This window comes from Tinamus guttatus, unplaced genomic scaffold, assembly GCF_059628265.1.
Source record: "Tinamus guttatus ecotype Peru unplaced genomic scaffold, ASM5962826v1 Tinamus_guttatus_pri_ptg000090l, whole genome shotgun sequence".
Taxonomy (NCBI): domain Eukaryota; kingdom Metazoa; phylum Chordata; class Aves; order Tinamiformes; family Tinamidae; genus Tinamus; species Tinamus guttatus.
In genome coordinates this window covers 3,345,757-3,365,185 of record NW_028288624.1, presented here as the reverse complement: position 1 = coordinate 3,365,185, position 19,429 = coordinate 3,345,757, and the positions used below count along the sequence as shown (strand labels likewise).

Sequence of the window (19,429 nt, the reverse complement as noted above, 5' to 3'; positions counted from 1 at the left end):
ATGCTAAATACAGCTGATGCTAAACATGTTCCGTGGCTAGAGAAACTGCTATGAAAAGAGATTTCTGATTTAGATATTTCTGGTAGCATGATCTGCACTGCCTGATCTCCACAAATATCTTCCTTTTTTGGATATGATTTATCTAGTGAAAAGATTAAGTCATTGCATTTCTTCTGTTTCTTCCCTTTTTCTAAGGAGAGAGACGTGACAAGGTAGACTTAGGCTAGTCTTCCACATGAAGATTGTGGTGTAGCCCTGGGTATTTTGTATCTTCTGGCCCCCCAGAAGATATGATTCTTTAAGATATGATTGGCATAGTTCCCTCAACTATCCAGCCAGTATTTTGATGTGTGGATTGTTGCCTTTTAAAAGCTGTTCTATCCTTTTGACCCTTCTCCATACAACTTTGCAGCCTTTGGGCCACTTATACATGGTTATGCTCTTTGCTTATGAGCTCCCAACCTTAGCAGGAATAACTGCTACTGAATGGGAGACTGGGAGATGTCAGTTGCTCTATCACTGTATCCTGAACACGTGTTGGTAGTTTTTTATCTGAGGCTCTTGTGCAGCTTTCTTGCTGTCCTCTCTTTCTTGATAGCTCTTGTTAAGCTAGAATAATGTGTCCATGTGGAAAATCTAGTAGTCCCCCAATAGTGGGCTATTTCCCTGATTTATTGTTCTGTCATAATTTCATGAATTCTTTATTCTTGGATTGCTTAGCATGTATATCTGCCACAGTGTTTCTGTCAAATGGATTTGTGACTTCTTGATGTTTTTGCAGCTGATTAAAGATGGATTTTCATAGTTACATTGTCTTGTTTTTTCTGATGGGAAATATAATTCCTATTAACACACTTTTAATTTTTTTATGAGCTCCTTTCAGTGCTGGCAAAGTTAATTAAAAACTGAGCTTCTGTTCCAAATGAGCTATTATTTTACATAATGTAAAGCTAAAAGTCTTAGTCTTAGATGTTGCTTTTTTCCATTTGTGTTTTGGAGGCTTTGTGAAGGATTGCGTAAGAACTGGCACATAACTTTCCCTGTCTCTTCAGCATTCAATTACTTTCCACAGCTTCTTATCCTGGTAGCTTGTTATGGGATAAAATGACGTTGCTAAATGTGCATGCAAAACAACTCTTTATTCATTCGACAATGCCACTGAGCAGTTTGCATCTAAATGCAAAAAAATTTACAAACAGGTATCAAATGGTAGTTCACATCCTTTGATATGTCTGAGGGACCAAAGCCTTTCAGCTGTAACAAGGAACATGGAACATGAGTCGCTTAATTATATAACACTGGTGAAGCATTTGCTGGCTTCGGGAATGTTTAAAGTGTGCAGAAAAGCACGTGTGTTGTAGAATCGGACCTGGGAGCCCTGGGAGCGGATTTGAGGTGTGTGCTGTGAGGCTGCTGCTGCACCCACCTGGGATCCCTGCTGAGATGGGCGCCGTATCAGCACGAGTGCCGAGCGCTGCCCGAGCTCTGCGCCAGCATGGGCCAAGGCAGCGTTCGGGCGCTGCACCGTGCGAAGGGGCCAGGCTGCTGTCAACGCTGGGAACAGCAGCAGCCCTCTGTTAGAAGTGGGTTTGAAGACCTGTGCCGACCCGAAGTCCCGAGGACTCCCTTTTGGAGCCGTGTCAGCAGAGGGGCTTCCCTCTGTGCGTGGCCAGTGGAAGGGAAGAATTACAGAGCTGACGACTGAGTCGAAGCTGTGGTTTGTAACACTGGTTTGCAGTGTAGGTATCTTAAAAATAGCTAGATATGCTGTTAACTAATCCTGTGGGTGAGCTGTGCGAGCTGAATTTGAAATGCATTCTCCAAGTAGTTTCTGAAAAGCACAACAGGTCACTTCGCATTGCCAGGAGTTGAGGCAAAATTATTGATAGGTAGCAGCAGTGTGGCAGCATCTTGTCAGTACCTCCTTTCTGGCCTTTTCATGTGGGGATGTTCCATCTTCACCCTAGCGTAGGAGACGGAGGGCAGGATTTCATGCCCAGTAGTGGATCAAATGTTTCCGCTGCTTCTAGTGGGGATGCAATGTTGGTGCGTTCTCTGTAGACACGCTGCATTTTTCCTCCTTTGCTTCCAAGTCTGCCAGGTAACCGGCCTGTTGTTTCTACTATGCTTACCTTGGAAAGCAGCCAGCTTGTAAGCATAGCCCACTCAAAAATGACAATTTATGTGGCTTTTAATTTATTATAAACATGTAATATTTGCCAAAGTATGCTTCAAAGTACTGTGTATCCCTGATAGAAAGGCAGCCCTGCAAAATTTCAAGTTCTCCAAAGTGTGGAATTTTCCAATTAAATGGCTAGAACATTTTTAGGTTGTTTATAACTTTTTTCTTTGATATTTGTCGTGGGAATATATTTAAAAAATGAAGCAATTACACAGACTCAAAGCTTTGGCAGAGTTATATGCAATTGATAGTAACAGTTTGTCTTTATTATAAAAATAGTGACATAAATTTGTCTGTGGGCAGTGTTCTCCAGCTCTTAGGTAAGTACTGTTTAGCCAGGATGACTTACTGGGTAGAGAAATGAAGATAAGTTTCTAGGTTTTCTTTTCAGTCCTTTAACAATTTCAGAATTAGATAAAATCCGCAATGTGATTTTGCCATTTATTCCAGGTGGCTCCTCGCTGCCTTTTGTGAGTTTCTTGTTGGGAATTTAAGATGGGGCCTGCTGAAGTACTATGTAGCATGTAACCAGCTCCTAAGAACAGGGAACAGTCTAGTAATGTGAAAGATCGCGCCGATTGCCGCAGTTACAGTTATACAGGTGGTGACTCTCATAGCGTAAAAGATGATTTGAAATAATAAAATATCTTTGCGCATTCTGTACAAAGGTATACAGTAATGTTACCCATCCAGAATGAAATGCTGCTATTGCCCCTGATTTTGTTGCGTGTATTAGAAGCAGAAAAGGAGGGATTATTTGGGTTAACTTACTCTGTTTTAAAACTGAGGGAGAATTTCTAAAGGAGTGTCACAGGCACAAATCTGCTGAAATCTTACCCAAGTTGGGTGCCTGCCATTTGTGCCTCTGAAAATCTGCTTTCAGGTTACTCGCATTCCCCTTTTTGTTTTTATAATTGTACTCCTTAGAAAATTAGGCTAGTTCTCTGTCACACTGTTGTTACCCTAGTGATGGTTGGTGATTTTAATTGTTTGTTGAACAGGCTGTTTGAACTGGTTTGTGCTTCTCTTCCCTGTCCCTTCTGTGATGTTAACCCAATGAGAAAAATGCATCTTGATGGTAAAAGAGCCATTAAAAATCCCATTAATATGTCAGCACATAGAAGGGAGCTTTGTGTTACTGTTCTGTAAGCAAGAAGCTTATCTTGGAGATGGTGAATATAGGAAGGGTTTTAGGAGCTTGGAAATTCAACATTTTCTTTAATAATGCATTCAGGATCTGTCACAATGTGTATGAATAACTTGAGATGATTTTACTGTTCCCAGGGAGTCATTTTTGGTTTGCTTCTTAATACTGAATGTTCAAAATACTATACTGAACACTTGTTTTGTGTTTGACTTACTGTTGCTTAGCACAAAATACCCAGTTTCTCTTCCCCAGCTGAGAATTTTATTCTTAAATAAAAGATTCTGAAACCGTAAGTGTCCCCTGCAAGAATAACTGTGAACTAATTTGTTTACATGCTTTGATGCAGGAAATAAAAATCTTTGATTCATTGGTTTGTTTGTAATATCTCCAATTAGATAAAACATCAGTGTTTCATTTTCTGCTTTTAGTCTTTTTCACTTGGATTTGTTTTTTATCAAAGCTGGTCAGCTTTTTTGGTCCCCTACTGGCTTTTAAAACTTGAGGACTTAGGGCTGACAGCTGCCAACCACAAGTAGCTTTTTTTGTGCTGTAGCCCTGGCCTAGAGCTAACTTACAGTTTTTACATGCAAATTTTGCCTTATTTGTATAGTAAAATATATACGTAGCTGACCTCTCTTCTCTGTTTGTTGGAAGATGATAGTAGGTGGCTTCCTTATCGAGTGCTGAGTGAGAATAAATTATTTTGATATGTTCAAAATTTTCCTTTGGTAAGGGGTGGAGAAGATGAGGGGAGTACGAGAGCTGTTCTTCATCTGCTAAACCTGTTTTCTGAAGCCCTCTTAGCCAGGGCATGCAGTTTACTGTGTGCTCTTTAATGCAGGCTTGTGGGGCCGCAGTAACTGGAAGCATGGTATCAACTATAAGTATGGAAAGCCTTGAAGCAGCTATCGGAAAATTATTTGTGTATGTAACATACGTAATCAAAAATGAGGTAGCTTTTGGTAGAAAAAGCTCTGTCCTTGCACAGTTCTTGCTGCAGCAGCTCAATTTGTCAATTATACTAGATTTTCTGAATACAATAAAGAATAAAAACAAGCTACTTGTCATAAATCATTTTGTTTCAGCAAGCAACTGTAGCTGCTTCATACATACAAAATGTTTGGTATCTTCCAAATCTTCCATATCATTTTCCAAATGATTTTAAATACCTTACCTGATGTTCTTATTCAAGGTTTATTGGTCTAATGGTTGGCTGGAGCAGCAGTGGAAAGAATAAAGGTAAACAAGAGTGAAAAACTATCAGATCAATTAGGTGTCTGTACCCTGAGTTATCTGCTTGCAATATGTAATGGCTGTACTGCAAGGAATTTCAGCCAGATTTTTGCATTTGGAAAGATGCAATTACTTGGTAAAGCAAATTAAATATTCTATTAAATCTTTGATTGAATTATAATAATAATAGTCAGATTAAGTCTTGGCAAATCCAAGATATAATAAATTGTAAGATGCAGCAATAATCATATTTTATTGGTATTATTTGCGGAAATTACTCATTAAGTATTGTACTCTTTATTTTGTGCATGTGTAAGCTAATATCCGTTGTACTGTTGGGGAGGTCAGGGTTGATGTTCATGGAGATAATTATCTTTTATTGTCCTTCTCTAGTCTTTTCATGAAACATGCATTAAATCTGCTGTTTTTTAAATGCAGGAACTGAATAAAAGGGAAATAGTTGTAATGGTTAATTGCTTGTTCCTTCACATGTATTTTCTGTGATGGTGATCTGTGCTATAGTTGTATGCTTCTTGAAATACTGAAGCACCCAAGAGAAGGATCCAAAGTAAAATATAGTTTATTAAGTGGTAACTGGAAACCGCCAGTGTTTCTTGCCTGTTTTTTATGGGCAACTGGTTAGAGGGGGCATCTGTATGATCAATAATTCAGCTGCTTCTCAGAGCCTCCTGTGCAAGTTCTGCTCTTCTCTAACTGAAAGACAAGTGAGAAACTGTGTGGTCAAAGAGATGAGGTGAGCTATAGATCTTGGAAAAACAATAGCGTAATCTATTAGTTTGGTGCAAGCAATTTTCTTTTTAAAATATGCTGGTATATATAAACCAACTTCATACTTCGAGCATTGGTGTTGGTAAAACTCGCCTTTGGGGTTTTTCTTAAAACATCACCACTGCCACCACCCAAATTAAAAAAAAAAATACATACAAACAAACAGCAGGGCCCAGTGATTTGTTGTACTTGAGACAATCTGCTGGGATGTGTCATAGCACTGACTCTTGATCTTGGTCAGCCGTTTTGTCACTCTGCTCATCGGATTGCTGTCTGCTGAGACCCCTGTGTTGTTGCCTTCCAAGGCATTAAGGACTGTCCAGCTGCCAGTTGCTCTGTCTGGACAATGCTTTTTTACTTTTTTACTTACTATTTTTTTTTTTTGCAAGCCTTAAAAACCAGTGATATTGAGTAACTTAGGCATGGTAGTGTTTCCTGGGCACGTGGGAAATTGGCAGTCTTTGTTCCCATCTTGATCACCTGCTTGAAGAAGTCCAGTTCAGTTCACCCAGAGCAAAGGTTTTGAAAAACTGATGTGCAAATTGTATCCTTGCTCCTGGAAATGGTATCTCGAATGCAAAGTTGCCTGGGGATTGGAATTTCCAGTTTGCCTGTAATTCCTTGTGCTTAGAGCAAATGAAGAACTAAATTGCTAAGTCAGTTTGCACCTAACTGCTGGCTTTCTTTGGAAAAACATTAGAGAAAAGGCATAATTGGTTCTCTGTGTGATTTTCTGCTCCATTTTAGTTGAAAATAACATTTACCCTTTCCACTGACTAAAACAGAATTAGTCCAAATCCCTAGTATTCCCTATTCAGTTTATGAAGACTAATGAACATGCAGTTTTCTTGCCTGTGGCTATTGAATGGAAATGTACAGACCAGTAATAATACTATGTTGTTCTGTTGGCACTAAAGAATATTTCTTTTTTTTTTTGCAGTGATTAAAAACTGATTTGGTAGCTGCATAATACTTAAGTCTCTAGTTGTCATGCAGCTGACTCTGCTTGTCAGATAATATTGCTTAATTTCAGAGCTTAAATCTTGTTTTACAATGCTCTAGGAAAGAAAGTTACCCTGAATATGTTTGTGTAAGATCTCTGAAATATCAAGAGCTCTCAAGGAAATGTGAAATGTTTGGTGAGTCTTCTCTGTGAAACTTCTAGACCTTTAGTTTTAGAGCTAGAAGACCCTTTTTAATCAGATTTATTTTGAATCTTTTTCACACTTCCAAGATGCAGAAAAAGTCATGATGAAAAACTAGTTTTGTTGTAGAAAATGGGCTTCTAATAGGCACTGTTTAAAAGTTTTCAAACTATCATCATAACAAGTCGCGGTTTGTCTGTCATTCCAGCTCTACCTTGAAAGAAAGCATGTAGATGATCAGCAAAATAAGCCAAAATATGATCACAGGACTATCTCATCTGATCACAGCATACCTCTGCAAAACTAAGCAAAAGAAACGTGTTCGCTTAAATATTGAAACAATTTCAAGAAAAGATTCTAATAAAGATGAAGTTTACAAAAATGCAACTGTTTTGGAAAGTAACTTGTCCCATCGTAGCCAAGAATTTTTAAAATTAACTGAAATGTAAAACAAAAATTATATTTTAAGAATTACTGTTTCCTGTTACCTGGAGACAGAAAATGTTTTCCTTCTGCTGTGGCAACCAGAACATGTGAACGTACAGCACCCCAATAACTTGGAGTTCTGCCACAAAATAGATGAAGAACTACAAGCCTGGTCTGAGGGTGCCCTTTTTCTAACAATTTGCAGCTCTGAACCTGAGTCATAAAATTTTGGCCGTCTCCTCACAGCACTGGCCTACCCAGCGGGTGGAAGGAGGCTTTAAAAACGCATGACAGCCTTTATAGATGCTAAATCCAGTGCTGAGTGATTGCTGCAATAGGAAGAGGTGGCTGTCAACAGCAATAAAGGAATAGTGTTGAACTTGGAAAACACTTAGGTTCTGTTGCTCCCTCTCCAATCCTTTAATTCATTTCATATGCATCTCATATTTCAGATGAATCGGCTCTGGGTTCTCTCTGTTTTCAGGTTTTTCACGTTTGTTTTAGTTCATTTTGTAAGTTCCTATTAACTACACCTTTCCCACCAGGGCTATTTAGCTGTTTCTTATCATGCTTTGAAGTTCCACGCATAGATTTTTTGCAGTGCTTTGTAGCTTTCACATTAGGAATAGCTGATTTTTATATGTGAAAGTGCAGGCAGAGCGGTGCTCTCGCTGACCTGCTTGCGGCTCTGGGCACATGCCAGCGCACGCAGGACCTGGTGGGATGGATGCCCATCCGGCACCGACCGGCACGAAAAGAAGGGGTGCATAGGCTTCCCAGCCTGCAGGTGTAGGCAGGTGTATTTTAAATCACATACCAGCCTGTAATTTTGTCACCTGAAGCCGCACACAAAAATAAATGGCTTGAGTGTGTGGGCAGTTTCACCCTGTAGCTGGGGTGCTCCGCGGGATCGCTCCGCTGGGAGGCCTCCGGAGTGCTGCTTTGCTGCTGGACCTGCCGGCTTTGTAGCTTTGGTGGCACTTGGGAGAGGGAACAGTTTTCCTGATTCTCCCACCAGTTTGCATGGGATGCACTTTATTGTGATGGAGGTAGTGCTCCAAATGACCACAGTATCTGTTCTTCTGGATACACGTTGTGGAGATGTGCATACATATATGTTTATACAGAAAGCAGTAAGCAAAATCTACGGCATGTGTCACACTTTAAAGTTGAGCCTGTGAGGATAGATGGCATCGCTTAAAAAGCAGCCTGAGTATCATTGGTGTCTCAATATAAATGCTGAGGCATTTAACTCATCAGAATGTAGTATGACTTACATATGTATATATGGTAATCTTAAACAAAACTCTTCTGGAGTGCAGGCTGAAAAAGAGAAACTTCTGAACTTCCTAAGGTCTTTGCTATAGCTCAGCTACCTCCACTGAGGTGGGAGAGGAAAAGACCTTTCCAAGACAATCTCCCATAGAATAATACAGATTTTTTTTTTCTCCTCCTTTTGCTTCTGTCTCTCTCTGACATTTTACACTTTTATTCTGCTACCTTTAAGATTCCCCTCAAGGATCCTTGGAGCCTATGTGGTGTGTGTGTGCGTGTATGTGGCCAGTTGGTTACTTAGCTCCTGCTGCCGGCCAGAAAGAGAGGACACTTCACTGCAGGATGTAAAGATGTAAATAATGTGTATTTGTTTGGTTCAAACTTGGTAGCATTAAAATCTTTCTGGTATAATTATCAGCAGGCTTTTGCAGTTAGTGTGATTTTTTCGCTGTGCTGGAGAGTACAGGCTAGATAGGGTTCTCTGTATCCTTACATCAAAGAGGAAAAAAATCAAAATCTAACTACTTTCTTGTGACCTTTTATTTCTATGGACTGTGACACAAAAACACACTTGAGATAAATCATGTATGTTACAGTACAGAAGACTTAATGGATTACTTTTCCATTGCTCATTTTAAAATTAAAAACACCAGCTTCCTGTTTTTCTTGTCCTCAAGTCCTGTCCATCTGAGCTCTTCTAATTTCTAAAATAGCCTGTCAAAGAGGAATTCAGTAAAGTGACTGAGAAGTGACTTCTACTTAACATTTGATTTTATAAACAGTTGGTTGAGACCTAAATAGCAGGAAGCAGTCTATTTTCAGTCTCTAATTTAGAGAATTGGTATTTCCATATTTGCTTTGTCACAGCTGGTAGTAGTTGCTAAATTGTAAAAGCTTGTAGCCATTACAGATGCTTGGAGGATTGCTATGAGTGTTCTGCCGTAAGAAGCAATGCATTAAGAAGCTCTATGCTTTGTACATTTTAATTTATAATAAGGAAGTGTAGCTGATACTACAGACACTGAAATATTTCAAGTCTAGACTACCGTCTTAAAAAAGAAAGGCTGCGTTTTGATGGAATCCACTGGAAAATAACTGATAAGGGCATTTGAAGTATAACAGGGTTCAAAAAGTCTCAAATTCTCCAAGCCAAAGTGAGCGAGGAAGTTTGTGAAGCAAAGTTTCTTACCATCAGAAAATGCCACCATTAGCACTTTAGCGAAGTCAGAGGTTATGGATGAAGAGTTTAGTGTTGGAAGCATTCTCTTACAGCTCTCTGTAGCTTTGTGTTATAAAAATAGCTTATTGAAGGTTTTAGAATGGAACTGCATAGTGTAACAAGTGGCGGAAATTATGATGTAACGGGTACTTTTATGACCCCTTAAATGTCTCGGTGTGCCTTACAAATGTGTTTATGTAGCTGTTCTCTAACTGCTGCTCGGGAAGGTGGAATATTCTGGTTATTTTTTTTACTGTATTCATGCATTGGTAACCATGTTGGAAAAGGAAAATATTACTTCCAACTGAACCTGTGGATTTGAAGATTTCTGTAATTACTTGTGACTTATCTCTATCTAACATAAGGCCAACTTTCTTTTTCAGAGCCATGGTGTCATGGAAAGGGATATACTTTCTACTTGCACTATTCTTGGGAAGCTTTTTTGGAAGTATCTTCATGCTCAGTCCTTTTCTGCCTTTGATGGTTATCTCTCCAGCCTGGTATCGCTGGGTCACCGACTGCATTGTGGCCACTTGGCTCACACTCCCAGTGGTAAGTTGCCGTCTGAGCCAAGTTATGGCAACCCTTAGTTAACCTAGGCCTTAGTTTGCTTACAAACACTTAGGATTAAAAATATATGTCTGTATGCTTTTCGAGTAGTCTCTAGCATTCTTACTTTCAGTGGCGACTTTGAGCTTTGGTTCAGTGTTGCTGGATGCTTGTATGCCTATCTGCAGTCCTTTTTTTCTCCCACAATGTAATTTATGTGTTAGCTAACGCCACATCTTAATTGGCATTTCTAAGGCCTTTCTATGACAACTTCCTCCAGCGTCAGTTGAATGCTGATCAGATGAGTGTGGGTGAAGTGCTAGTAAATAACGGTTGAGTTTTTTGAAGTTTTCTCTTCTTTTTTTTTTTTTTTAATAGCAGACTTTCCTAAATGAGTTGTCTTAGAAACTCCTTTTTACTGTGCTCCATCCGTCTAATTAAGCAAATTATTTACTGTCTGCTATGTTGCTGCTGACCTTCACTGTTCTCTTGCTTAACCCTCTTAGAATTTAGTCCTCGTAGTTGAATTAGAGACATGATTTCAGGGCAAGAAGAGCTTCCTGTAGAGGTGAAGCTTTTCCCTGAGCTGTTCCTGAGGAAAGTTGTTATGAATAGAATCTACTTGTCTCTTCATCTCTAAAAATCAAGAGACTTTCTTCCTGTCGGTCTTTTAAAGATTTTTTTTTCTCTAGTAAAATGCTATATTGATGCTCAGTAATATGTACCTTCTGATATATCAAAAAGTTTTGTTTTTCTCTGTTTTAAAAAGATCTGAGCTGTTTCGCTTTATTTTTTTTGTCTTTTTCACGATTGTTAAATGCAATGAAATTAAGAGGGAATAAATAATTACCCACGAAGAGAATATAGGGATCATTATTTCTTGCCATGATGTAATTTAGCTGGGTACTGACAGTGTCAGAAGATTGACCTTTCCTCTGTTTGTCTTCTGTTTTTTTTCTAAAATTGCTAACCCCTGAAAATGGGGTACTGGCCATTTATGTGATTAGCTGCCTGGCTTTATAACTTTGGATTATTACAACTACTTTTTGTACCTTTGCAGTCCAGAAGTTTGATTTCAGTCTACAGTGGGACTGAACCAAAATAATCTGAATATTTTTTTCTGAAAAGAAGTCCATCTTAAACTCAGCTTTTTATGTTAAAAAAATTGCATCTGTGTGTTTTTTTGCCCAACCTTTCTCAGTCTTAGACTTTTTCTGCGTCGATTTTCCATTCTAACAACTCAATTCTTGGTCAGAAAAAGCAAGGACTTGTGTCTCCAACGGACAAACCAATGTGCACCAGTAGGACTTCCAGCAAGGGAGCTGTGCCTCTGTAGATTTAAGAAACTTCCATCTTTCTCACTCCTCTCACACATGTTACTTCCTGTTTATCAGAGTCAGGAGGATGGGGTTAGTAACTGGTTCCTTAACTGTTTCAGTTTATAGTCTTGTTTTATCATTCGGGGTATGCGGGACAGCAGATCTGTTCACTGATATGTTCAAGTTGATATTAAAGATGCATTAAGGTTCTTAGTAACCATCCAAAACTCAGCTGCTTCTCTCTTTTCTGGAGTGAAGAAAAATCTTTTTCCTTTTGAGATACACGACCTGTTCTGGTTTTGCAGTGGTTCATAGCTATTCTTGATGAGCAACACTTTTGCCAGAATTAGAATGAACTGGATTATTAATGACATTAATATACTGCTTTCATTCTGAGATCTCAAATAATATGCAGTTATGGAACTGTCATTCCAATTTTATAGGTGATTTAGCTTAAACTGAGAAATTTGTGTTTTTTAAGCTTCTGTGGCACAGAGGTGGCAGAATGATCAGCAGAACAGAAAATTCTTCTGCTTCCTGGGGCTCTTTCTAAATGACTAGACTTTGTGGGTTTTTTTTCTGTACTTTCCTAGGGGGAAAAGGGGAAAGAGAAGTTAATGGGGAAATGCTAAATGGTTGCATTTCTTGTTCCAGGGTCAAATATTAAGTTTACCCCTCTAGATGTTTCAGTCCAATTGCATTTTGGTCCTATATTCTGTGCTAACGGCTTGGGCATAACAGCTTTTTCTTCTGCTATATTGGCTTGGGCATAACAGCTATATTCTTCTGTGCTAACGGCTTGGGCTTCTTCCCCCCTCTCAGCTGCTCTTTCTGTATTCTAGCCCTTCTTGCAGGTAGAAGTTAAGCACAAGTGTGTTGACTGTTTGGACGCAGGCAGCAGAGCAACTTCAGATATCTTCCCAGCACTAACGATCCTGAGCAATAGAGGATTTGTGTAGCCAGTTTTTGTTTCCATAGTTTTAACCCAGCTAGTTACAGTCCATCCTGATGATTGTATGTTTATTTGTATGTACTAATGTTCTGGAAAAAATGGGGCAAGGTAAGTTTCATGCTGGATACTTTGGTCATAAAAAAGATTTAAGAAGTACCATTTAATTGTTGTTTCCCCTCTCATTAAAGGAAACAGCTGACTGTTACTGTGTAAAAGGTGGCATTTTCTATTAGAAAACAATGAGAAATTTGTTTACCAGTGACATTTGTGTGTGAACAAATGAAATGATAGCATTGAAATTATTTTTTATTGCTAATGGGCTATTGCTTCTCTTCTGGGAGTAAAGTCATTATACTTAAATATTACTCTAGGCCTTGCTGGAGATGGTATTTGGTGCCAAGGTGGTTGTCACTGGTGATGGATTTGTTCCTGGAGAAAGGAGTGTCATTATCATGAACCATCGCACCCGAATGGACTGGATGTTCCTGTGGAACTGCCTGCTGCGATACAGCTACCTCAGACTTGAAAAAATCTGTCTCAAATCCAGTCTCAAAAGCATTCCAGGATTTGGTAGGTCACTAAACTCTTCGACTGGAAAAGAAAACATGTTAAAGAGTTCTCTTGCCCAGCGCTGTTTGTATCCTGTTAAATGGCGAAGGTTTAAATACTCTTTTAATTATTTAGAAAAAAAATCTTACCTAAAATACATATAGCATGTTGAATATATCTCCCATAAATCTCCCAGAGGACAGCTGGACTGCATGTTTAAGCACATGACGCTGTTCATTATAAAGCCATATATCTTCTTTAGTTACTGAAAGTATTTTTCCAAATTGTGAAAGATAATTTTAAAAGTTTTTTTGAAATCTTTTTGAACACTGGTTTTAGTGCTTTTTAACCCCTTGTTGCAAATGCTCTCATCAGACTTTTTTCTTCATTATCCTTTTCATACTATTGAGAATATTGGGGGCAGAAAAGAATTTTAAAAAAGCCCTGTAAACAATTCAAAGATGATAGTTCGTTTTAATAATTGTAGTTTTAAACTGAACTTGGTTGCCAGAACTATGCTGTACAGGATATGAAATAATCAGTATTTATAGTGATGTAGGCTGAGAACAGATCTGAGTTGCACATACTCAGAGAAAGCCTAAAAATTGTCACACAAATAGTTTCTAAATAAATAGGCAAACTCATTTGATATAAAAGCATCTCTTTGCATTTTGTTTATCTCTTAGATTTATTTGCTGTTTCATACAAAACTAGCTTGGGCAGGATCTGCGTCAACTTTATGATGCTGAAAGAGTAACCTTTTTTATGGTTCTCTTTCGTCAGGCCATTTATCTAAACAGATAATGTTGGCAGGATTCCATAAGGAGGAACATTCAGATTGTTCTGCTCTTATTGCATTCACTTCCTTGGGGTCTTATTTCTCTAAATAAGAATTGCAACTAGGTAAGGTATTTTTTTTTTGCTCACATTCAAACCTTGTGGTCAGTTTTACTCGAACGAAGACTTCTCTTCTAGAGTTGTACAAGATCAGAAAAGATGTATTTAGATAAATGTTTTATCTTCATAGTGTAGCAAAGATGTTTTGGAATCCTCAAAATCAGCTGCATGTGCAATTTTTAAAGAAGCATTGGGAGATGAAATCGTACGAGTACATTCAGGAGGATTCATAGGTTAATCTCTTAAGCAGCATGTGTTTTTATAACAAAACACTCTCGTGTATGCTTGGCTAGTATTTGCTTCAGAAGTTTGGATGATATATGTGCTCGGCAAAATTTTGCTCCTACGGAGGAGTCGAGGTGTTCTTAGAAGCTGATTTTTTTCAATCCATGCTTTGGTGCCTAAACTTAACACATATCATAGATTTGGGTGGGCAGGTTAATGTCACTGGCTTCTAATGACATTTTTGCTTATGGTCTAAAATGGTGGCTCAAGCCACTAATGAAATTCAGTGCTCGCTCTGGAACATGGCCTGTGGTGGTAGAGAGGCATGGGAGACAGGTACTTGTTTCTCTTGTTTCTTTTACAGGATGGCAATTTTGGGCAGTGAAGCAGAGTGGGTTCCTGAATCTAGAACATTATAAACAGCTGTAGTTACATATGATAGATACCAAAATATCTTTCAAATTATATGGGATCTGGCTGCCTAGATCACAATGTCATGTGTTATGGTTTATTTTTAATAGCATGAGATTAGCAATTTACTAATTTCAGGAAAGGATTTTGGCTAATCATGTCCTTAAGGTAGGCCATCATTTAGTGGTCTTAAAATTGTGAATGATCAGCTTCTGTTCAACCACAGAGTGTCCAAAAAGAGGCTTCAGAAACGCAAGCCTCCTTTTTTAGCCAGCCTGCATCTGAGTGCCAGATCCTAGCAAAAATAAAGTATTCCCTATAGCCTCGTAATTAGGGGACAGTTGGAAAGCAAGGCTCTTGGTTTAAGTTGAGGTGGACAGAGGAAAATTACGAATCCATCCCTGGCAGTGTCCAAGAAACATGTAGATGAGACACTTAGGAACATGGTTTAGCAAGCACAGTGGAGAAGGGTTTATGGTTGGACTCAGTGCTCTTAGAGATCTTTTCCAACCATTATGATTCTGCGAAATTTGGTGGGACAGTAACATGGTAGGAAATAGCGTCCAAAGAGGGTAGTCCTTCCAGGAAGAGTAGAATCCCTCCTAGTTGTCTCTGATGGCCCTCCTGTGTTATGTGATGGACCTTTAGCAGATCTTTGCAGGATTTTGTTGTGGTTTTAGGTAAAGATCCGAGGACTTTTTACTGAAGCTTTGCCCATTTTATAAACATTTAGAGGCCAAAACATAGTTATTAGAACAACTACTTTCATCATGTCTTTCAGTTTCATACTTGCATATATTTCTCTGAATCACTGGTGGCTGATCAAATGCATGGGACTACGGAAGGATTGACATACTGGCTAAACAGAACTTCTAATAAACCTCTACATAATGGTTAATATTTCTTTGAGTTTGGGAACAGATGAATTTACAGCTTTAATTTCTCAGATCTTTTAAAGGTTGTCTTTTAAGCATTAATTTTAAATGATGTATAGTAAAAGCTTTAGAATGCAACCCTTTCATGTCTGTGTTTCTGCAAACCTTGCAGTTATTAAGCGTTCTGCCTCCGTTGTCCTAAGTGCTATCCCGGTTTTGTAAAAATAGGTCTGTGAGAGATTATATTGATCCATGTGGTATGGTAGGGGAAGGGCTAAGCTTGGATTGGAAATAGCTCAGAGTCCCTGTTGCCTCCTTTACAGGTGGAAAGAGTAAAGGTTTAAGACTGTGTATTGCAAATAGACATTTATTTTCAACGTAGGAATAGAGAAAATCACAGGAGACAGTGCCTCAATGAGAAGCATTGAATCACTTACCCAGTTCTTAAGTTATTAATTCTTAGCATTCCAACATATCAAAAAACTTTACATTGATTAAGGAAGAGCCTTGAAAAGAAAAGAAAAAACAAAACAGATGGTCCTTTCTTCCTGGAATCATAGCTTCGGCATGATGAATTGTGTGCAGGAGAGTTTTCAAAAAGCAGTATTAAATTTCACTAATCTCAATTTCAGAAATAATCTTGCAGCATTTCAGTGCAATTTGCCAAAGTCAGAGTCCCAGGGGAGCCCCGCTCTGCTCCTTGGCTGTTGCTGCAGTTTCTCACATGCCATCAGCAGCTCGCCCGGAGCCCTTCAGCAGGGTCAGATTTCAGGAGAATTTCTCATATCAGTGACAGCTTCCTGTGTAGTTGGACCAGATAGGGCTTTTCTAAAGCACTTGTAATAGAGGTGTGCAGTTTATACTCTCACCTGTTCTCAATTAAACATGAACAGCATAGGAAGCAAGACAGATTAATATGCAATTGCATTTGGCATATGCTGTAGAATGCAAACTGCTGTGTTAGGCAGCAAGGGAAATCCCCAGCAGTGTCTGATGCCCAGTCATCTAATGCCTAGAAGTTAGTTGCATCTTTTTTATTTTTCTCTTGAAGGTTTCATTTGTTACAGTCTTTTCCTTACTGGAAAGAGCAATGTGTCTTAATAATTGGCAATTTATGTGTGTTTATTGTTTTAAACAGGATACTAATAACTGATGGGCTTGTAGTAATACCAGGATTTTGGGGAAGTGGTTGAAAGTTTCTTAACACCTATTCGCCCCCAAAATTAAAGACAATTAAAATGTGGATTTAATTTGAGATTTCTCAGAAGAAAGAGGAGGAAGATGAGGGAGGGTGACCAGAGGGGTTAGTGTCAGTGTATGGCTGCAACATGAGAAAATGTTCACACTAGGTTTGCCTAATGCAAATGGCAAAGATAAATAGCACAGCAGTTCGGTTTACAGACACAAAGGAGGCAGGTGCTCTGTTGCAAGCTCTGTTGATGGACATGTCCTGGAAGACCGGCCATTTTGAAGAAATCTCTCTGAGTCTGCTGAAGCCCCGGAATTAGGATTGGAGATGACTGGGAAGGGGGACAGTGGGGTGGGAGCCGGAGAGGAAAGGGGAAAGCGCTAACAGGCGAAAGAGGAGAGCAAGCAAAGCGAGCAGAGGCAGAGGGAGCCAATTGAGCAAAGTCTGCAAATCTTCATCTTTGCCTTCAAGTTATTGTATCGCTCTTAAAGACAGTGTGATGCAGGAGCTGATTAGCTGCTTGAGTTATCTTCATTTTCCAGGAAGCCGGGCAAAACAACTCTAGGGATCCCGTGTTTGCCATGGGCTAAGAGCAGGTGCGCTGCCGCTTGTCATGGATCAGCTACCTGGAGGTAACGTGTAGCTGTGGCTAAGCCTGGGAAAATTGCCCCTTCACGCCACTGACACGTGGGTAGAGGCTATCCACACGCTGCAGGGTATCCACGCGCTCTTGCAGGGCCCTGGGGGCTCTGCCGCAGCCACCTCCACAGGCAGCAAGGGAGTGATGCCACAGGAAGAGCCTGTGCTCAGGTTAGACTCGGATCTACATTAAAATTCCCATCAATAGAATATATTGGCTTAAAAATTAAAAGCGTAACCTGCTGAACTTTCTAGGATAGTGTACATCTCAAGGATCTTCGTTATGATAAAAGAGGCTGAAAGGAGAGTTTTGAGGAGCTGTGACATTTTGTCTTCTAGGAATTCAGTTATGAGCTGCCAGGCTTAATTACTGCAGAGTTGTTATCCTGGGTGATTTTTAAAAGGGAAATTGAAAAACAGACTCCGTAGGTAGTGGCAAGCACTGTTCGTGTAGCACTTGGTGGGGAATGCAGGAGTGTCAGACTCTTGAAAAAGAACTTCAGCTAGTTTTAAGTGTGTGTGTGTGTGTGTGTGTCTTTAATGGAAAAGGAGACTGTTTTCCAGCTTGGCCCATTTTGTTGGATTCTTCAGAAGAGACACAGGGAGACTTTCAGGTGTACGTCACTGGAATTCTCCAAACTGTCCAAACAGAAACACCAAAAGAACAGATACCCACCTACCTTCGTGAAAGGTTGCTTATCCTTCCTGTATTAGGACTCTCTCTGTCCTCCTCACCTATTCAAAAGACTCATCGAAAGCGCAAGATCAAATGTCAGCTGTTCTCCTGCTTTAAAAATGATAGTTGAGAAGGGGACAGCTTCATATAGCAAGTTTACTCTGCTTTCAAAGTCTCTGGTAAGGAAATGGTGCACCTGAAGAGGAATAATTTTTTCTTAAGCCCCCTGAAAAATCAGTGTTCTTAAACTGTATTAGTAACAAAACGGTTTAAGAGAACAAGCAGCAATTTTAAGGACTGCTTGTTCTCACAAACTGTTTTGTTACTAATACAGTTCAAGTTTCACATAAATGGGAAAAGATGAGTACTCTGTCCAGGTAAAAAGTAGACTATGCTGTATATACACGTGTAGGCCAAACAGCTCAATGTTTAGGTGACTATAAAAATGATTTAAAAAGCAGGTACTGGTTAAATTGGTGTTCTGAATCTGATAGGGCAAGGAAATAGTGATGCATACTGGTGTCCAACAGACACCTTGCAAGATCAAATCAGCTGCTTCACTGTAAAACCTAGGGGTACTGCTGGGTGAATCTGCATATATGCGGTCTTATTTCTCAACTAGTTGTGTAGTGTTAATCTGCTGAAGGAATGGAACAGATTAGATGGTAACAGTTTGGTTCATTATATCCCTATTAACTGCACTACTAAAGATGAGCACTTTTTTTTTTTTTTTTTTTAAAAAGGCATTAGCTGGGCGCAAAGGCTGTCTTGCAAGTTTATTTCAAGGAGTATTTCTTTAGTTATATTCCTAATTTAAGTGCTTAAACTGTTGCATTACATTTTAAAAATATTATAAATATTTTTTAGTTGATTTGGGTAATTAGACATAACTCTACCCAGAAAAAGCAGTAAAATGACTAATTTGAATTTTCAAGCATCCCTTTAGCACTCCCTGCTGATCAAATCTCACTGTGTTCACGGTCACTTTACCTCCTGTCATGTGCTAACATCATTTCATTATCTACAAATCTTTAAAATAAAGCCTATTCAGCATTGCTTGATAGTTGCCTTGTAAATATTTTATGCAGTGAGATGTTTCGGATAACAAGCTGTTAATGGACACGATCATGTTGTGTGCGGAGGGATCAGGTGCTTCCAGGTGATTTCCTCTGTGAAGTCTAGACGTCTCGATCACTCTTGTGTAAAGAGCCCTGATCTGGACTAGGGCCTTGCTGAGTACAAGCACACAAAACAGCACCTTTATTTTTGGCCCTGTGAATTTTTGGTATGAAAAAACAGTGACTAAAAAAGTAGAAGAAAAGAGGGAGAATGAATGAGTATAATAAAGAGATCATATACTTAGGCCTTTAAGTTTGCTGATTGTTTTTGTAGTTCTGAATAATTTATCAGATTTTTTTTTTTGTGGTTTAGTACTATTAGCTGTTCTGGTACTTTGCTATACCAAATGCAAAGATGATATTTTTGATATGTGCATGCTTGCTCTCAATATCAGTCATAATGTTTCTATAGTAGAGATAGACATTTTTTGAGAAAGCAATTATATTTTATTCTGAGACACATACAGAAATGTGTATAAAACTATGATACAAAACCAAACGAAGGCTTTTGCATAATTCGTCTCTATCTCCCTTCAGTGCCACCTCCATCCTTACTATCTGCTTACTCCCAAATTATTTTTGCAGTGAAAACAAGCTAAAGAAATTTCAGCTTG

General features: G+C 39.0%; 1 protein-coding gene across 1 annotated transcript in view; it reads left to right on the top strand.

Annotated features, from left to right (window-relative positions):
• Window positions 1-19,429, top strand: part of LCLAT1 (lysocardiolipin acyltransferase 1) — a 100,204-nt gene that overhangs the window by 22,759 nt on the left and 58,016 nt on the right. Inside the window, exons 2-3 of the mRNA XM_088520561.1 lie at window positions 9,800-9,968; window positions 12,608-12,806. Coding sequence (XP_088376687.1) covers window positions 9,804-9,968; window positions 12,608-12,806 — 364 coding nt within the window. The 5' untranslated portion in view covers window positions 9,800-9,803. The remainder of the gene's footprint in view (window positions 1-9,799; window positions 9,969-12,607; window positions 12,807-19,429) is intronic.